The following is a 17,945-nucleotide window of genomic DNA, read 5'->3' on the forward strand; positions in this document are numbered from 1 at the left end:
CTGAAATTTTTTTCAGGTCTGATTTTCACTATTGCTCAAATAGTGCTTTACTGCGAAGGATCGTTCTCATATACGTAGTTCTCTAAAGTACAAATATCGCGAGATATTTGTACTCGTTTTGGGCATTATTTGTATTCTACGAAGCACAGTTGGATAATAATCGAGGAATATTTGGTTGCCATCTTTAGGGAAACAAGCGAAAAAATGTATCAATCTTTCAAATAGTTTGAATTTCAAAATGCCGTGAGTTCTTAGTCTCTTAAGCTCCTAATAAAATGATATAGGTTTGAAAACCAAAAATGCATAGCTTTGAATTTCTCTGACGGAGAGGTATGATGATGATCAAAACAATGCAGTAAATGGTTTGAACCCGTGGGTAACATTTGAATGTGTAGTGCGATCGTCTGTGCGAGTGTGGTTCTGAGAAGTGTAACGTTATTGTCACGCAATCGCTTGTTGTCATGTGACTCGAGTTAGCCAATCAAGTTAGTCTTACCTCGCGCTAGGATTCGCTTGCACTGTAAGTTCTGCGTTCTATTAAACGTCGAGATTCCTACTACCCTGTGCTAGTTTATTTCACTGGAATCCCAACAAGAAGGACTGTTGTCTGTAGTGGTGACTGACGTTTCGACAACCTGTGCGGAGGTCATTATCGAAACAATGTTGATCAACGAATTGATATAACAAGCAAGAACTGAAAATCTTATATCTTTGTAACTTTGCTTACTACTATAGTCTCTTTAAAACCCTGAATAACAATAGAGATGTGTGCCAAAGGAATTGTGGCAGAGTATATGCGTGTAGTTTAAAGGTTCTTTTGTGGAGTTACTCTGGCCGTGAGAGCAACTTCAAAGGAGGGGGCTACCTGTGCAGGAACAGCAGCAAAGGCTCTTGGAGGAGAATGCTGGCACGAAAACAGTGGACAAGACAGGTGCTGGATCTGCTGGCGGGGCAAGTGCAGAAGCAGCTGGGAAGCCAGGTGTAAAAGTCAAGTTTGTTTATTAACCTATATACCTCAGTTTCAACAAAAAAAAAAATTAATAAACTATATACCATAACCATGCATATTATAACTCACAAATACGAGCAGTAGCCGTCTGCATTAAAGATCTTTTTGTTAAGAGTCCAGTTCTTCAACCGTATTATTTATTGTTCCATATCTTCAGAGGCGGATACAATCAAATAGGGCAAAGAGGTGAGAATGAAATCGATGGCGAAAGGAAAAGCTTTGTTACGCAACGCATAACGATTGCAAGATACTGCAAGATACTAAAGACACATGAAAAAACAAGGATAATGAAGGCATACTACCAGTAGTTCCCTCGCCGGGTTTCACTTCCCCCCCCCCCCCCCATCTTCAATGATCTAATCAAATGCGTTAATAAGCGCCGAAGATTGGTGGTTTTGTACATTTATCATAGTTACGAAAGAACAACAACAGAACGCTGCCTATTTCGCGCCTCCCTGCATCACTGCAATGAGAGACTGCTGAGAAAGAAGGCATGTTTTCAGTAATAATCTTAAAATTGTTCCTTAAGTTCCTTGCAGGGTTCTTTGTGTTCGGGTATTAACTCGATCACTCCCAAGAGCTCATCAGTAATTTTCCTTACTGTCTGCCTTACAATTCTTACGGTGTTACTTTAGAGAATTTGGAATTGAATGAATTAATAATCCTCTTTTTTATATTTGTCGTTATTCTCATCACTTGTCTGATTGATATTGCGCCAATATTGTAAGGAGAAATTATGTCTTCGTCACTCATGGGAGTTAATTGAAAGGGTTAAGGTATTTATTCTATGAATCTAGGCCCCAATTCCTCATTATCTCGATAGGCTCTTGTTCCACATTGGAAGGTAATCATTAGACAGTTCTCTCCTGAAATTCAGCGGAGATGCAACAGACCTCAGACTGAATTTAATTACTCTGTATTTATTTTATTACGCCCTCTCTACTGCATACAACGAATTAAAACAGAACATCCTTATCATTATTCTAGGGAATTTAAAAGAGGAGAGGTCGCGCAAAAGAGCGAAGTTGTCTAGATTCCGTTAAAGTAGTCGTAACATGTGATTTGCTCATAAAAATGGCCAAAAGTAAGGAATTAACGAAAATGGCCGGTGCCAAATTGTAACTTTTCCTTGAAAATCTTAGCGTCAACCTAGAATAATGTAAATTTATTGAAAATAAGTTTGGACTCTTCATTTTTAATGATGATTACTCTTTCAAGGCATCATCGAGTTCGTCTGCCTTTTGTCTCAGAAATTTTGCAGCTTCAGATCCCTTGTTTTCAATGAGATCCCTGATTGTAAAGCCCAGGTTTATGACATCCCAAACCACAAATGCAACATTGACCCCGATGACGACTTTACCGACAACTTCACCGACCGCCTCAGAGCCAGCTCTAGCCCCTGCTTGGACTACGTCATCAGCCGCTTGCGCTCCAGCCTGACCCGTTGCTCGTACCACATCGTCAACAGATTGCGCAGCCGCCTTTCCTGCCCCTTGTGCACCGCCTTGGGTTGCAGCTTTTGCACCGGCTTGACTCGCTGCCAGTGCAAATTCCACTACCTTTTGTGCTACTTGGTCTACCATTTTAGTAGGTGTTCCCGAGGAGAAAAACACAAGCTCACGAAGAATCTTCATGACCACAGGGCTTCCCAATTTGAGGGTTCTAGCAAGGTAATAAATATAGATAAGCCTTACTCTTTCTTTCGCTATCAAAACTGTTTGGACGATCCTGTTTACCTCATTTACACTCTCTATGGTCTCATCCAAGTGTTTCTCGGCCTTTTTTATTACAGCAGAATTTATCAAATCTTCAACGATGGCTGTCCCAAGGTTTGTAGTGGCTCCAGCGCCTCCAAGACACAATCCTGCTATGAACAAAGGAGTAGCAGCCCCAGCTGTCAGTGTCGCTGCAATTCCTCCACCGATTGAGAGAATCCCTCCCACTATTCCAACGCTGGTTCCAACCGCATGTGCTGTCTTGCAGTCCCTCCACACGTCATCTAGTTTCTTAGCTGCTGCACGAAGACTCTCAGCAGTCTTTTTCGCGTTAGTATTCATCTTCTCTGTTTTTTCTTGAAGCACTTTGAAATCTCTTTCATCTTGCTGCTTTTCTTCTTCGGGCAAGAGGTTGATCTTGCTAATGATTTCCTCTAGGTCACGTTCCATTCTTTGGCGTTCTCTCTACAATTTAGCATTGAAATAACTATTTATGATCAGATGAATACCACGTACATAGACAATTACATGTTAAACGCCCCAAAGCGAATGTATAATTGATATATTTGCCAGATATTACAGCCAAGACGTCCAAAGGAGAACATTTTTTTTCTTGACTGTCAGAGTTTATTAACCGGGCTCTCCCCCCCCCCCCCTCCCAAAAAAAAAAACAACAACAACAACATAACAAAACAAAACAAAACAAATCAAAACAAAATACTTCTTCGTGAGCTATCAGGCTGGTTTTCAGGTTGCAATTGTTTGGAGGGCAGTTGAAAGCCGTTCTTTAATCATACTAATTTACCTGGTTTACGACGGAGCAGTCAAGGGGTTCGTTTCTGTCCATTTTGCCAGTGGTACTGATCCCCTCAATGGTGCAGTTAGACCTAAAAAGAAGAGGTTAAAAGGATCGGGCGACTGTGTGATACACTGAGAACAGTGGTTACATTATCTATTTAGTAAAGAGATCAGGGAGAGTACAAATGGACTTGAATTTTTTTCCGAATTATGAGGTGTTGATGAACGGCTTACTTCCTTGTGGATATCTGTTCTTGGACATGGCCTGTCCCTCGAAGCCTTCTCCCTTCGGTCATCGGAACATGTATTTCCGCACCAAAAGGAGGCCATTGTTTATTCAAAATAGCGTGAGGTGCTTACAATTAAAATCTGGTGAATATTTAAAGATTCCATGCCAGTATCTAGCACAGGTCACTAACGTCACTAATGGCAGTCACTCTTACTGTATGAAAATTCTGGAACTTCTCGAAGGGTTGATGGTTGATACTTTAATTTCCTCGTTTCCATGTGTGTACCACCGAGATAAGTAGCTCAACATGTAAAGTCACAAGTATTACCCCAATATCTATAATGCTCACGACCACGATTAGGCGACATGTTTACAATTGGCCACTGACCGTAATTTGAAATAAGGAAGAGACTGCGAGATTCGGAAACATTTGGCTAATCTTATGGTGAATTTGGCTCAGCTTAACTCAACTTCTTCGACGAAGAATGCTGCTGCGGGCTTGATGAGGTATCTGGCTAATCTCTGTTTAGGGAAGAAAATGTCTTCCTTGGCGCGAATATTCAGATTACCGAGAGATCACGTTTCGCGCGCGAAAAAAATTCTCTATTAGTCAAATCAAATGTTATAAAGGAAGAAAAGTAAGAAAAAGATCATGTTAATCAAATTGGTTCGTTTAGAGTTTGTTGTTCAGGCTAAAAGTATAAGCACGTCCAGTAACTGTGAAGAGAAAAGCAAAAGTAATAAAATTTACAAGGATTCTTCGGTTGGTGGAGCATACTGAGTTGTTTAGGTCGTCCTCTGTTCGCTAGCCGCACCCGCTTACTCATAGCACGTATTATAAAGGTAGTTAAAATAAAACGAGCGAGAATTTTGGGAGTCAGCAAAAGGATGTGAAAGTATTGAGCGTTTATGGGGCAATTTCAGTTAACGACGGAATTAATATTGTTAAATGAGTAAAATCTGAGTAAACATCGGCTTATAAGCTATAAGCATATGTTTTGAGGATCAATGGCACCCATAGATCACAAAATTCATCAGTAGTTCATGTAATTTCACATGCGTCACATTGACGTTAGGAGTTTGGCTTAATATGCTTCGCTTGCTATCTAACGTATTTTCGGACAATTTTTATCGCGTGGTTGAGAAATTAAGTTTCACAGAACGCTGTTAAAAGTATGTTGAATATTACAGAATTCGCGGAATATTTGATGTAACGTTTGCACTTAACTCAGTTATGCGTCGCCCTGTTATGCTGTATTTTTATTGCTACTTAGGGCCTGATTACATGAGCCGGGCTGGCCCGGTTAGCCGGGCTGATTTCTTTTGTTTTCTTTTGTTTTCACGCTTTGGCGAACACGAAAACAAAAGAAATCAGCCCGGCTAACCGGGCCAGCCCGGCTCATGTAATCAGGCCCTAAGAGTGATAGGAAAAAAATCAATATTCGCTTTGGCGAAGAAGTTAGAAATTCGAAAATTATTTTAAAAGTTATAACACAGGCCAATGATTTATCAATAGCAAAGGCACATGACGATTTCCACGAACTGGAGATTGGCAGATACATGTGGTTGAGGTGTTTCTGAGAATTCTTGTTTAATTTGTACTAATACTTGGAAAGTGACATATTTTTCCATTTTCTTTCAAAACACACTTTACTTTCTGCTCTTAGAAGGGAATTCTGCATCTGCGAGTTTATGAAGTGTTTTTTAAATAACAGATCTTTCATTTTCTCAACGGTACAAGGAATTAGGCTTCGCAGCGTTTCAAAGTCGTATATTGATGAAGACATTTTTAATTCATTATTTCGCCATGGGGCGACGTTGCCGCGAAAACAACTTGAATAATATGATTCATTTTCGACCGAAAATGAAAGTTGTATTCCCTGTAGCCTGCAGTTTTTGTCGATGTCACGTCTAGAAAATTTCGAACTTGCGCTCGATTGAAGAGACTCGAGGAACCGATAGAGCGAGCGAGGTTCGGGCTCATCCTCGGTGTAAAAACCTGTGAAGCTCACGAGTGACGTAAAACAAAGACAACAAAACATTATAAACAATAGCTTACAGCAAAACAATACCTCATGAAACAAAGAAAACCTCGTGTCAGGTTTTTACACCGAGGATGACCCTCTAAAAGGCATGCATAAATGATAAGCTAACACAAAAATTCGCGCGTGGAATCCTACATTCCCTACATTTTCACTTTCGACCGGACTCGGCATCTTGTGTTTTTTTTCTTTCGCGAAAAAGCAGGACAAGATGGCCGTATGATTCCACTGTTACAGAAACATGACTCTCTTATGTAAACAAGAAGCGATATGGAAAGTCCTTGATTTCGTCTGTGATCAAATGAAAGCGCTAATTCCCTGTTGAATACGGAACTGAGATTAGATTATTATCGCTACTTCCGATTCGACAGGCAAGTGCTCACTGAAGAAGGTTCAGAATCGAAAGGTTAATAGCGGTCTTGAGACAGGTAGCAGAGCATTAAGAAATCGCGGAACGAAGACCAAAACACATGATGACCAGGCATTAAATTTTACAAGAACAAAAAATATGGTAGACATAAATTCCGTGAGCATGTAAGTTGGACTTCAAAATTTCTTTCACCCGCGGATCGAGACAGATGACAGTCTTTTCAGTTTAACCTGATTCTAGGAAACACAACTACCGGAGATTACATAAATTATACGAAATTTTGTCTTTTGTCAATTAACCACTGTTTTTGTCAGTGACGGCGAGTAACGTAACAAATAGATTAATTCTAAGTGCAGTAAGGAAAAAAGAAAACCTTTGACAAACCTTTAGATAAACTGGAACTTTCCCACCTCAGTTTTATCGGTTACCACAGCCACGCGCTTGAAGAAATTCACTCGACTAGTTTCCAGTGAAATCACAGAATCAAATGCGCGTGAGCATTTCACAAGGGAACCAATCACGTCTCTTGTATCAGATGGTTGTTTACACGGAGAAATCCAATCGTTTACTCACTTCGCTCAGACTAGTGAAACAGAGGACTGATTACAAAGTTAGTTTGCTTTCATTATTATTCATGCCCAAGACACAAACCATTTTTTCTTTGTCTGCCCTGCCGTTTTCAAGGGGAGAGTAGCTCTATCACGCAGGTGAAAGGTAATTAGCGAAAAACAATTTCATTCCGCACGCACTCACCCGAATGTCATTATTTATTTATCAGCTTGTTTCAAGTGTTTTCTTTTTTGCCTTCCATTAGTTGAAACAAGTCAATAATACTTTTAGGGTGCAGTACTGCAGTTCTGCAGTTTTTCTGAAATTTTGAAAAAGCTTGCCTTAGAGTTGCCTTAAGGAGACATCCATGTTTTTTCAAAACCTAAATATAAATGAATATGTTAAAAACAACAACAACAACAAACAAACAAAGTAAAGTTTCCGGAAGTTGGTTAGTGTCGGCGTAAAGGACCCTCTCTCAGTAACAAAGGTGTGATCTTGTCTACTAGATGCTCGAAGTGTGAGTGTTTTATTTCTAGCTGTAAGAGCGAGAACTGTAAGTAAGGAAAAATTTATATCAAATAAAGGAAACAAGCACAAGTAAGCAAGTGTTGAATTATATTCGTTGTCTCTCCAAGTTTCGAGAAAGACCTCCGCTTAGTAAACCTTGCTACAAGAAACTGTCTTAAAATGGGTTTGTTAAGACGCTTCGAATAGTTCAATCGCGTGAATACTTTTTTTCAACTAGTCACACTCTTCCGAGAAAAAGCTCACCTCAAAAAAAAAAAGAAAGCGTTGGTTAACGGGCGCTGTTTGGTGATTTTCTACGTGAATTTGAAGAGCCATAACATTTGCTTCGTGTAAAGTTTGGTTCTCGGTTTACGGATAACTAGATACCAACAGAGAGAAGTTTATCTTTACTCAAAACCTCCTTGATGAGTTAACGGAGGGTTTGGCTCGTTGTCTCATTTTCCTGTTCAACAAAGGATCAAAATAAAACAAAATGCAAAAGTGCCTCAACTTGTCCTTATTACGTTACTTGTCACCAGGTCACGCTACTCCGCTGTTTAACGGAAGTTAGATTTGCGTACACAGAGCTGGTGTACAGCCTCTGAAAGTAGAAAATAACGGTGGGGAATCCCCGTTAGATGAATAAGTAATAAATAGATTTACACCAATCTCAAAGCGTTCCGTGTAAAAATCATCACCTGTCAGGAATTTGATTGGTCTCGTGGTGAAAGACGTTTTTTTTTTCTCATCTCGCGAGACTAGTCGACTTCTCTTACGTGCAACGTGCAGGGATAGGAATCAATTGACCTAAAGGTTTGTCCAAATTTCATACGCTTTTGAACTCTACTGATCTACTCAAATAGAAAATGAACTTCATTTGTATGATAAGACTGTTTTTGACCAATTATGGTCGCGAGCTGTACGAATAAACGGATGCTAAGGTTGGCACTTTCACTTTCGACGCGCTGAGTGGAAATAGCTGTCGGACAGAGATAGGCGTATCGACAATTTTAGTCGTAAGAAGTCCTTGTTTTTAGATTTTATTTGAAAACCTTCATGCTGTAACGATGTATTCTGGTTTCGTGTTATTCTGAGTGTAACGACAAGCCGCTTTAGTCGAAACTGATTCTAACTTCCGCTATGTGCTGCCGAAACGTCGACCATTGCTTCCTAAAAAAGTCCTCCTCAGGATAACCTTCACCTTACGATCAGACCCCACGATCAAAGAAATTTCTGTTGATCGTATTTCATTATCATTTTAAAAATTTTGTTTCTATTTCGATTGAGCTTGGAACGTGACACTATCTTTTTGAGGGAGTGTTATGCGTGACGGGAAAGCTTGTCACGCCCGGACAAATTTTAGGCACTTTCACAACTTTCATTTGTTCTTGGCTGTAGCACCGAGCTGAAACGATTGCCCGAACATTCCTATAACAAAACTCAGAGGCAAGGTCTACTGGTGTTCTTCCTTAAGAATGCATTCTTCCAGGTGAGTTAAAAGCCTTTCATTACGATATACTACTATTTTAAGACTTGTAATGACAATGATATTCCGCTTCTTTGCATAATTACAAGTTTCTAAGGCCGGCTGACTGCTTGCAACAGTACCTACCAGAATGTTCTGCTGAGAGTTATGTTTTTCTGTTTTTTAAATAACTCTAATTATTTTTTTCTCAGTTCGTGAGCGGGCGGTACTCTACGAATCCTGCAATCTGATTGGTTCCGAGAGCGGGCAGTATTCTCCCCATCCGGCCCGCTCACGGCGGGTGGTATCCGTTTTGCTTGAGTCATTTTACAGAACATCTCAAGCTTCGTTGCAATTTTTCACAAAATATCTCATTTTGCCAGCTGGGCAGAATTTTTGAGCAAAGATCTCGGTCACGACCTTTTGCCGTTAAATGATATTAATTCTTTCTTCTCTCTCTCTCTCAAATCACTTTACTTTTTCGACAAAAATTGATTTCGAAAATTTTTTAGTGCTAAATTTGTTTATAAAAGATTGAAACGCGGCCTAGAAACGATTTCTTATTTAATAATCCTTCACAAAAAGTAACCGAGAAAGTTAAAAGGAAACGTAGTTGCAGTTAACGATTTCGTTAATCAAAGTGACTCAATCGTTAATATCTGAATTCTTCAACTCAATTTGTTCGTTTGTGAAACCCTGATTGAAGTTTTGACTTCTTCTACAAATACACTTTTGCCTATTCTTTGCATTTGGACACCGTAAATTTCACAACAGTAACCGAAGGAATTCGATGAAAAAAAGTCGCATTAAATCCCCTTGTGTCTAGCTGGAAAGAGTCTCATTGACCTCAGCTTTTCGGTGGAAGAAAAACCGATTTACACACACCATTAAAGAAAACAAATAAGCAGACTGACAACTTCAAAGCATACATTTGCATTCACTTACAATTTGACTTTCCGTGACATTTTAAAACGGAACAGAGGTAAATTTTCGAAGATTAATCGTCGTTGGAAAGAAATAATGCTTTTCGTAGGATCTCCGAGTGTTTGTTTTGTTTTTTTTTTTCTACGAGAAGATCGTCGCATAGTCATTTAACACTTGTATGTTTGTCATACCAGTTCTGTTGTTTATTCAAAAGCGTACGATGTTTTCCTCTTCATTTGACAGGTGTCACACGATGACAGTTACTTATCAAAAAATGTTTCAAAGTTTGCCCGGAAGCCTTTTTAAGTTACCTTGGATAACGTCTGTTTTCTTTAACATCCATTCGCTAACAAATTGTTAAGTTTATGGAGGATTTTCCTGCAATCAAACTCGTAATTGGAGCCCTAAATCATGCGGGTTCTTATGGCAATCATTTTTTCATGTGTTAGAAAAGAATAAAAATGTTATTGACCACCTAGGTCGGTCCGTATTGGGAAAAACTGTGCCCGAGGTCTTGGATACCGCCCGAGGCTGTAGGCAACATGTACATATTGTCTTCTCGACAGCAGTTGCTCCTTCCGGTCCTTTGCTGCAAAGGGGACCCAGATTACATCGATCTATATTGGACTCGTCATTTACACCCTATGCTTTACATCAGTTCGTGCAATGGATCTTAGTGGCCAAGGCTTCTCCAAAATGGACGTGGTAACTCTTAAATTCATTAATATTTCATGAGAACAGCAACCAATTAATGAGGCATGAACCTCGATACCCAATGAATACTTAGATGAAAATCTTGAGGGTTTTGATCTGCGCTGAAACATGGTTTTGATCTCAGATCAAACACTTGCATTTAAATGAGCATTTTCAATGATTAATACTGAAATTGTTGACAACAATTCCAAAATGACCCGAATATTATTGGATATAAGTAACCTTGATTTCATAAATCAGATACCATAAATTATTTTATAAATGGTCTTCTGTGGACTTCCCCAACTTCTTAGCCACCCCAATCACAAATTTTCTGAGCTAGTAATTAAATCAAGGTTACTGCATCCATTTCTTCAATACTTATAGAAAGCTATGCGACTTTGTGTAAATCATAGTCTTTAATGAGCCCATCTTCGCTCATGGTCACACACCAACTACACTAAAATAATTAATCATGCATGTTAACGTAAAGTTACAGAAAAGGACTAAATTGCATCGCTGTATAAATGATTCTTTTTTCACTGATTTGGGGTGGACAGTTTTTGTCCATCGATCTGTGCTACAAAGGCTCTTTCTGCTTGCCCTTACCGGAAAACAGTAAGTAATTCCCCGTTATGTACACTCGACTTTTACCTACAGTAAAAGTAAAAGTAACCTACAGTCAGTAACATCTAAGTTATATGTCGTTTTAAGTGAGCGACTGCGATTTACTTAAAAAGATCTGACTTCCTGTTTTGTAGAAAGAAAGAGCAAGAGTGGTTGACGATATCTTAGAGAAAATAAATGTTCTCCCTGAGGATGAGAAGCTGCAGGATAGGAAAGATTGGGGAGAGTTTAAAGAGAAGACTGAAGAGATGAATTCTAATGCGATAAAAACCGCCAAGAGTCTCCGAGCAATAGCTGATAGACTTGATCAGGCGTGGTGGAACTACAAGGCCAAGCATGCCGCTGGAACCGCTGCGTGTGTAGCAGGAGGATTTCTGTCATTAATGAATGAAGGCGCAGTACCCCTAGCTTTCTCAGCTGCTGGAGCTGTAGTAAACATAAGGGCCAGTACCGAAGAAGTTGCCATACGTTTCGCGGAAATCAAGGCGGCCGAAAAGCTCATAAGTGAGACCAGACACAACTACAACGCCTTGAAGAAAATGATTCATAATTGGTCAGTCACGAAAGAAAGAACACGGCTCATTTACATTTATGGCCTTGCCAAAACCCATAAGGTGGCTAACCCTCAGGTTTTGACTATTCTACGTGACTTGGTTTTGTACTCCGTGGGGATGCCTCCAGGGGCAAGTGAAGCGGTAAATTTTCTTGAAACGGCAGCGTTGAATTCGGGTGCAAAAGCTGCTCTTCAAGGTGGTGCTGAAGAAGCAGCAAAGGCAGGAACACAAGCAACTGATGACGTACTTCAAGCCGGCGCAAAAACCTCAACACAGGAGGTATCAAAGAGTGGAGCACAAGCTGCAGATGATCTGGTGGAAGCAGGTTCTAAAACAGTTGGAAAATTCCCAAAGAACTTCGTTGTTTTCGCAAACACTGCCTTTTTAGTGTGGGATGCCATAGACCTGGGCTTCACGATCAACGATCTTGTTATAAACAAAGGATCTGAAGCGGCCAAAGATCTAAGGGAAAAGGCCAAGGAGATTGAAGATGCTTTTAACTTGTAGTATAGGAACAGTTCGAACTGACTCCAACGTTTAAAATTAACAGTTCCTTACAAATGGAAACTTCAATTTTTTTTTCTTTCCATTATATCGAATACACTGATTTTGTAGTTTGACCTATTTTGTTGTATTTTAAAAGAAAAACAAAAAGCTTGGTAACAACTTTATTCGGTGTTATATTTAGATGTCAAGGGAAAAGTGATCAACAGGACGCTTAAATCTCAGACTGATTTTTTATTTTAGGCAGTGTTAGATTGCTGGTTCTAGGATCCCATTTAAGTGGCAAGTATTTGAAGTAAGAAAACAATTGTCTCAAGTGCCTTGTGCTGCAGACCCCACTACCGCTGGAATATCGGGAATATGCCTGAAATTAATTAATGAATTAAAATAACCTAATTTTACGGTAAGTGGTGCGCAGAGTAATGATTATCTTTCGAAGTATTTGTGAAGAGAGTAAAGAGAATAAATCCCATGCAGACAAAAGGCTCAAGACTTTCACCCAGTTTTTGAAGAAATGACAAGCGCATCAACCCTTACTTACGCAAGGTATCAGATCATAATACAGTTATATCCTATGAACACAACATATTTTCTACACCCAAGAGCACAGGCAATCGAACCACACTGATACTTTAGGTCTTTATTGAATATACAAGTAAATTATTAATTAAGAGTTAAAAAGCGGAAGCATATTTAAAAAACAGTCTATTAATATAACTAGATTTGAAACGTTCTGTGTTGACACAAGGTAGTAGGCTTGTTTGAGTTCTCAAACGTTTAGAAGATTCTTTAACTTTGGGCAACAAACTGTACAGCGGATGAGTAGGCAGGCAACTAATCCTCTGTGAGATCCTCTGTTTTCTCAAGCAAATCATATATATCTATAGCATAGGATATAAAACTGCGTTTATGACATCTACGAAGGCACCGCTGCACAGTATTAAGTTCAGGCACAGAGGCTGCATACACTGGTAAACCATACGAGATTCTAGGTAAAACTAAAGACTGAAACAGATGATCAATTTCCGCTTGGTTATCCTTCCTTCCTTAAGCTCCTTAACACATAGAGGCACTTATTCGCTTCGGAGAGTTTTCGTTTAATGTGCTCAGTAACAAATAGAGATGTAGCGCAACAAGCAACTGTCAAACTGTCTCGAAAAATGATGCAAGTCAAGAACTACCAGCATAACAGAGAAGTTGGTGATAGCATGTAAAACTCACTTAAGGTATTAAAATTTGGAACAGTCAATGATCGAATAGAAACAGTTATCAAAATAACCCATTCGATAAACGGACCGGTTGCAAATATCACCGGGTTGTGCTTCACAGGTCAGAACATTTTTCTCTTCGAGGCTGGCATCTGTCGAATTGTTAACCTTCTTTCCAGCTCGGCAACTTTACTTTTCAAGGAGCTGATTTCCTTTTGTGCCTCGGCTTTGGCAAACTGAAGTTTCTGGTAATTCAATAAATTAAAGAAGCAAAGAAACATTTCAGTGTTCAACGCCGTAGTTACTGACTTATGTTCGAGGTGATACAAGCGGAAGAAACAAGGAATGATCGCTCGGTACCCGTATTCCCAGTTCGCCAGTTTTTATCCTCAGTAATACATCTTATCGTCCTACAAAGTTCGAAACAGAGCCTGTTCAATGCACGATTTCTCTACTTGTTAAGCCCCTTACATAGGCGGTAGTCACGCTATCGCGTACGTATATCAGCTATCTCCAAGAAATTATTAAGTTCTATTTCTGGTCAAATTTTTCAAGTCTGACTTTAAAAAAAGGTCTCAAAAGTTTCAAAGCCCCTGAAAAAAATAATAGAGAATAAAATTCTGGGACCAAGGAAACATTTAATCCATAAGGATACCTCATGTTATGATTCAAACCAGGTCCTTTCATACAGGCTATCGAAAAGGAGAAACGATCTCAAATGGGTAAGAAAATTGGTTAATTTTTCCTTGGTCGTGGACCTAAAGAACCATGTTATTCGTTTCGTCATGAGCGTAGGCAGGAGAAGAAATATCTGCTTTCTTCTGATCTAAATCTCGCGCCCTTTTATCCTTTTTTGCTAGACAAAAAGCGTTCTGTTTCTTAAACTGTTCTGTTACTAACCTTTCGGAAAATGTCAGTGTTAGCATTAAACGATTGACCAGCCTGAGCCTTCGCGTTATTTCTTTCACGTTGCAGTTTTAATACTTTTTCGTCAAACTGTAAAAGTAAATACAGAACACTGAAACGGACAAGATACTTAACAGAACCCTATATATCTATAATAATCGGATATTGTATAAGTAAAATAGATAAGAAGCAACCTAGCGGCTAAATTATGATCTCCTTTCATCAGGGGCCAAGAGAAGGGCGGTCGCAAGATGTACGTGACTCCTTCAGTTGTGAAAAATAAATAAAAAAAACAACAACAACAACAACAAAAAACCTCCTTTAAGTACCCTCCTTTTTCCACATTTAATTCACCGTCTCACCTCTAACCGTAGCTTGACTATTTCTGTTTGGTGCGAGTGACTCATACCAGTCAGCTGCTTCTCAAGTTGCTGTATTTGACTTTCTTTCTCGTGTAGGGACTTCTCCATTGTTGTGATTTCCATCCTATCTGATGTCAATGAACGTATTCATATTTGGTCAAGCCAAACGTATCACTGAGTAATAATAATAACCTTTATTTTAAGAGGGTGACACCAATTACTTTCGAAATTATTTATTCTCCCTAGTGGCCCTCTAAAACACCCACCCATCCCACCCCAGGGGAGGACATCCATCACACAGTAATCTCGTGTGTGAGAAATTAACGTCTCCTACCCCAACCCTGCAGGAGACGGGATCTCCATTTATTCGTCCCTATCCGAGAAGACTAGAACATCTAACCATTTCTTGAAGTTATAGAAAGGTAGCAAATTCTTCTCAATTATTTTAAGACCGTGAGTGTTGGTCCGGCCGGGGCTCGAACCCTCGACCTCCCGCACAACAGTCCAGCGCTCTATCCATTGAGCTAACTGGGAGTAAGAGAGCTATTTAATTAAACAATCTGGAGTGATAAGGGTGAAGACCAGTGGTTTTTCTTACTCTTCACATTCTCTCCTTGATATAATCATTGGCAAATCCTACTACATCCTAAACTCGCTCTGATCGTCTATTTTTTCCTATTTTATGTTCATGAAATTGATTAGGAACAAACTGAACGCCAACTTCAACACGAAACCAGTACTGAGTCGGTTTCAATAAACCAAAACATAAAAGAACATGAAATGATGCAACTCTGTAAACCTTTTTATACCATTCATTTCACAAACAACAATTTATCATGTTGTTGTCTCCTTCATCCTGTAAAACTGAATTGAACAACAAACTGAAAAACCTCTTGTCAAGTTGTTGCGTCAAAATATTAACCAAGTCTAAAAGGTTTCCGGCCTTTCAATTCAAGAGATTTAAAAAAAAAATTAAGATCTCAGTGGCTTACTTTGTTGAAGTCCCTCTTGTCTAACCCTTTGAATCTCTTGCTGGTAATTCTTGAGTGCTTCAGAAAGTTCACTCTTGTGTTGCTGAGGAGTCATCAAAGATTACTAGATCATTTTGTTCTAGTCGACGAGCAGTTCGACGGAATTGGACGACTTACTCTAGTGATTGATTAATTGGTCATGTTTTTATTTGAAATCATGCCTTAAAGTTAAGACTCTTGAACTCCTTGGAAAAGTTAGGTATGATGATACACAAGCAAAGTCAATGACATTTAATTTTATTCATAACTAGTGATGCTAACCTGCTCAAGACGGCCTGTTTTTTCTGTAATTGCAGTCAACTGTGACTTTAGTTCGGCGTTCTCCTCTAAAGAAATATAAACTAAATTTAGCAGCAATGGCTTCTGTTTACTGTCACTTTGATAAAGTCAGTTAAAAGTGATAACCAAGGCTTCAAGGTTTAAATCTACCGCTATTTTTTACTGTTTAGGGGTATTTCTTTAACCTGGTGTTGACAAAAGCTCTGAGCTATTCAAACAATTAGAGCAAACTGCACACCAAAAGCGGAAAGCACTCGGAAAGATAAAAAGAACATAACGCAATCCTAGAACTAATCGGAAAAAAAGTCATCTCTAAAAGAGATCATCTTCTAAAACTTTGAGATTACTGATATATGATTACCTTCCTTGTCACACCTTTGTAAAAGGACTTTCTGAAGATTGTCTATCATAGCCTTAAACTTTCCAGCTTCTGTAATAATATAGAACAAACACCCAAATAACAGTCAGTTCTCATAAGTATTTGATACATAACATTATGCTCAGATCATTAAGGACTGATAGGCAACCATGAGAAGGTAATACGTGGGTCAACCCGTAACTAAGAACAGGAGTCTAATCACAGTAATCAGATTTCTCCTCTTGGCGAGGAGGAGTGGGACTAATGATGGTTACTGAAATTGCCGTAGGATGAATGAAAACCCTCAAAGAATAACTTGCCGAGGCAAGTTATTGTTCCTTAAATATTTTTCCATGCACAAAACGTGACGTTACTGAATCACCTTTAATCCTTTTACCACGATAATCTCTGAAAAAGCAGGATCAAAAAATATCTTTGTTGTGCGCAAAGTAAGCTGGTCTTCTGTCCTGTAGTTTAAGACTTCTAGAGTCTAAGCAAATTTTCACAGGTCATTTGGGTCTTCAGTCGCAGTCGCCCGCTATTTTTCGAGTTTGTTAGAAATAAGCTAAGCAGGGCGATCAACCACACAAGAAGCTAGAAGGATCTAAAAGCACGAACCTTCCATGGACAACTTTTCAGCTTCCTGGCTGGATAAAAGCTGCTTATTAAGGGATCGTATCTCCTTCTTTAAGCGGCTGTTTTCCTGTGCAGTGTTCCTCATTACCTAGAAAAACAAAAGTAGCGAATTTGTTGTTAACTGGGACGCAGCTAGAGGGAGTGGTCCTAAGGTACATGTGCATTCATTTATCATCCCACTACCTCCCCCTGTAAAACCCCTCTTTCTCTTTCACAGGAAAAAGGGTTATCGATATCATCCCATTGCATAACGATGAATTCAAGATATACCTTGTTTCTTCTCACAGTACTCCAAAGCTTCAAAAGGAAGTAGACTTCCCCCGCTTACCTTTTCAAAATACGTATATTCTTGAATTAAGTTGTCTAAATCAACGGCTGGTCTAATAGCGGTCCCGCTGGCGGCCATACTTCCTCCGATTTCAACTTGTCAGTTACACTATCTAAAACATCTTCGGTTGAAAAATAAAAGGGAAAGGATGAAGTGTTGTTATGAAAATTGATTTAAAAAGTTTTGAAAAGCTAAACAGACATTCTCTCTTGCAAAGCGAGTGAAAATACGGTTTTCGACGGCCGAAATTTGTATTCTTACCTGAACAGCATCAGCGAAAACGAAGACGGAAAAAATCATGAAAGTAACTTCAATAATATATCACTTAAGCCTTGAATTCTAGAATTTATCTATAAATTCTTTCGCCGCTAATTACATTAGCCTCAAATTAAATGCGTGCAATGCAATACTGCAAAGCGAACGAAATAAGATGCGACTTTCAAGCGATGATAGAGCAGTCCTTAAATTTTGGCGGGAAATTTCGACGCGAGTGGCACTGCCGATAAGTTTCTCTCGGGGTAGGGGTGAGGTGACCATTGTTTCAGTTTATCGTGCAATATTTCGTCGAATTCGTTTCAATTCTTTACAGTTTGCGATATTCAGCGCAGGAATGAATAACACGATTCAAGTTCAGGAAAAGGAATTAAATAATGAGAGTTACGTAACGATCTTGAACTACTTCGCCTGAAAAGTTCGACGTAAATCTGTTCTAGTCTTCGCCCTGCTTTACCATCCACGCTCTTTCCTGGGCCCATCGGATCCCTCTCCAGGATTCGCCAACACACCCAGTAATCTTTTGTAACTGCGTTATACGATGGCATCAACACTCTTGAACAAAAAAACAATCC

General features: G+C 39.3%; 4 protein-coding genes across 9 annotated transcripts in view; 1 reads left to right on the plus strand and 3 right to left on the minus strand.

The window, feature by feature from the left end:
* The window catches only part of LOC111336746 (uncharacterized), a 139,607-nt gene extending 132,945 nt beyond the window's left edge, over positions 1-6,662 (minus strand). The window contains exon 1 of the mRNA XM_088737862.1: positions 6,548-6,662. The gene's annotated coding sequence lies outside the window, so the exon portion shown is untranslated. The remainder of the gene's footprint in view (positions 1-6,547) is intronic.
* LOC111336755 (uncharacterized) lies at positions 1,914-6,653 on the minus strand. Of its 4 annotated transcripts, none has more exons than XM_022942904.2 (3): positions 6,548-6,653; positions 3,530-3,611; positions 1,914-3,189 (listed from the first exon to the last, which is right to left on the minus strand). In XM_022942904.2, exons 2-3 carry the CDS (start codon positions 3,569-3,571, stop codon positions 2,215-2,217), a joined length of 1,017 nt encoding a protein of 338 aa, XP_022798639.2. In that variant the 5' UTR covers positions 3,572-3,611; positions 6,548-6,653; the 3' UTR covers positions 1,914-2,214. The 4 variants fall into 4 exon arrangements, with proteins under 4 accessions (XP_022798639.2, XP_088593983.1, XP_088593984.1 ...); XM_088737857.1 differs by having other exon boundaries at positions 3,530-4,273; positions 6,548-6,631; XM_088737858.1 differs by having other exon boundaries at positions 1,914-3,211; positions 6,548-6,585.
* A 1,227-nt stretch (positions 6,663-7,889) lies between the features above and the next one.
* On the plus strand, positions 7,890-12,396 carry LOC111336741 (uncharacterized). Of its 3 annotated transcripts, none has more exons than XM_088737855.1 (4): positions 7,890-8,035; positions 8,621-8,711; positions 10,178-10,316; positions 11,066-12,396. In XM_088737855.1, exons 2-4 carry the CDS (start codon positions 8,698-8,700, stop codon positions 11,990-11,992), a joined length of 1,080 nt encoding a protein of 359 aa, XP_088593981.1. In that variant the 5' UTR covers positions 7,890-8,035; positions 8,621-8,697; the 3' UTR covers positions 11,993-12,396. The 3 variants fall into 3 exon arrangements, with proteins under 3 accessions (XP_088593981.1, XP_022798623.2, XP_022798624.2); XM_022942888.2 differs by having other exon boundaries at positions 10,181-10,316; XM_022942889.2 differs by having other exon boundaries at positions 7,980-8,035; positions 10,091-10,316.
* An 877-nt stretch (positions 12,397-13,273) lies between these two features.
* Positions 13,274-17,855, minus strand: LOC111336742 (coiled-coil domain-containing protein 152-like). The gene is made up of 9 exons (XM_022942890.2): positions 17,359-17,855; positions 17,098-17,218; positions 16,752-16,857; positions 16,137-16,205; positions 15,758-15,822; positions 15,458-15,539; positions 14,466-14,593; positions 14,098-14,193; positions 13,274-13,442 (listed from the first exon to the last, which is right to left on the minus strand). The coding sequence occupies exons 2-9, from the start codon at positions 17,173-17,175 to the stop codon at positions 13,320-13,322; spliced, it is 747 nt and encodes a 248-aa protein (XP_022798625.2). The 5' UTR covers positions 17,176-17,218; positions 17,359-17,855; the 3' UTR covers positions 13,274-13,319.
* Between the last annotated feature and the right edge of the window lie 90 nt (positions 17,856-17,945).

This window comes from Stylophora pistillata, chromosome 11 (assembly GCF_964205215.1).
Source record: "Stylophora pistillata chromosome 11, jaStyPist1.2, whole genome shotgun sequence".
In the NCBI taxonomy this organism is placed as follows: Eukaryota; Metazoa; Cnidaria; class Anthozoa; order Scleractinia; family Pocilloporidae; genus Stylophora; species Stylophora pistillata.

Bases quoted from the DNA above. Each gene is read 5' to 3' on its own strand.
- LOC111336741 (XM_088737855.1), top strand. The intron at 10,317-11,065 runs GTAACTCTTAAA...CCTGTTTTGTAG, and splicing joins GCTTCTCCAAAATGGACGTG to AAAGAAAGAGCAAGAGTGGT.
- LOC111336742 (XM_022942890.2), bottom strand. From the start codon at position 17,175: ATGGCCGCCAGCGGGACCGCTATTAGACCAGCCGTTGATTTAGACAAC. The intron at 16,858-17,097 runs GTAAGCGGGGGA...TTGTTTTTCTAG, and splicing joins AATATACGTATTTTGAAAAG to GTAATGAGGAACACTGCACA. The intron at 15,823-16,136 runs GTAATCATATAT...ATATTTCTTTAG, and splicing joins ACAAAGGTGTGACAAGGAAG to AGGAGAACGCCGAACTAAAG.
- LOC111336755 (XM_022942904.2), bottom strand. From the start codon at position 3,571: ATGGACAGAAACGAACCCCTTGACTGCTCCGTCGTAAACCAG. The intron at 3,190-3,529 runs GTAAATTAGTAT...GCTAAATTGTAG, and splicing joins ACTGCTCCGTCGTAAACCAG to AGAGAACGCCAAAGAATGGA.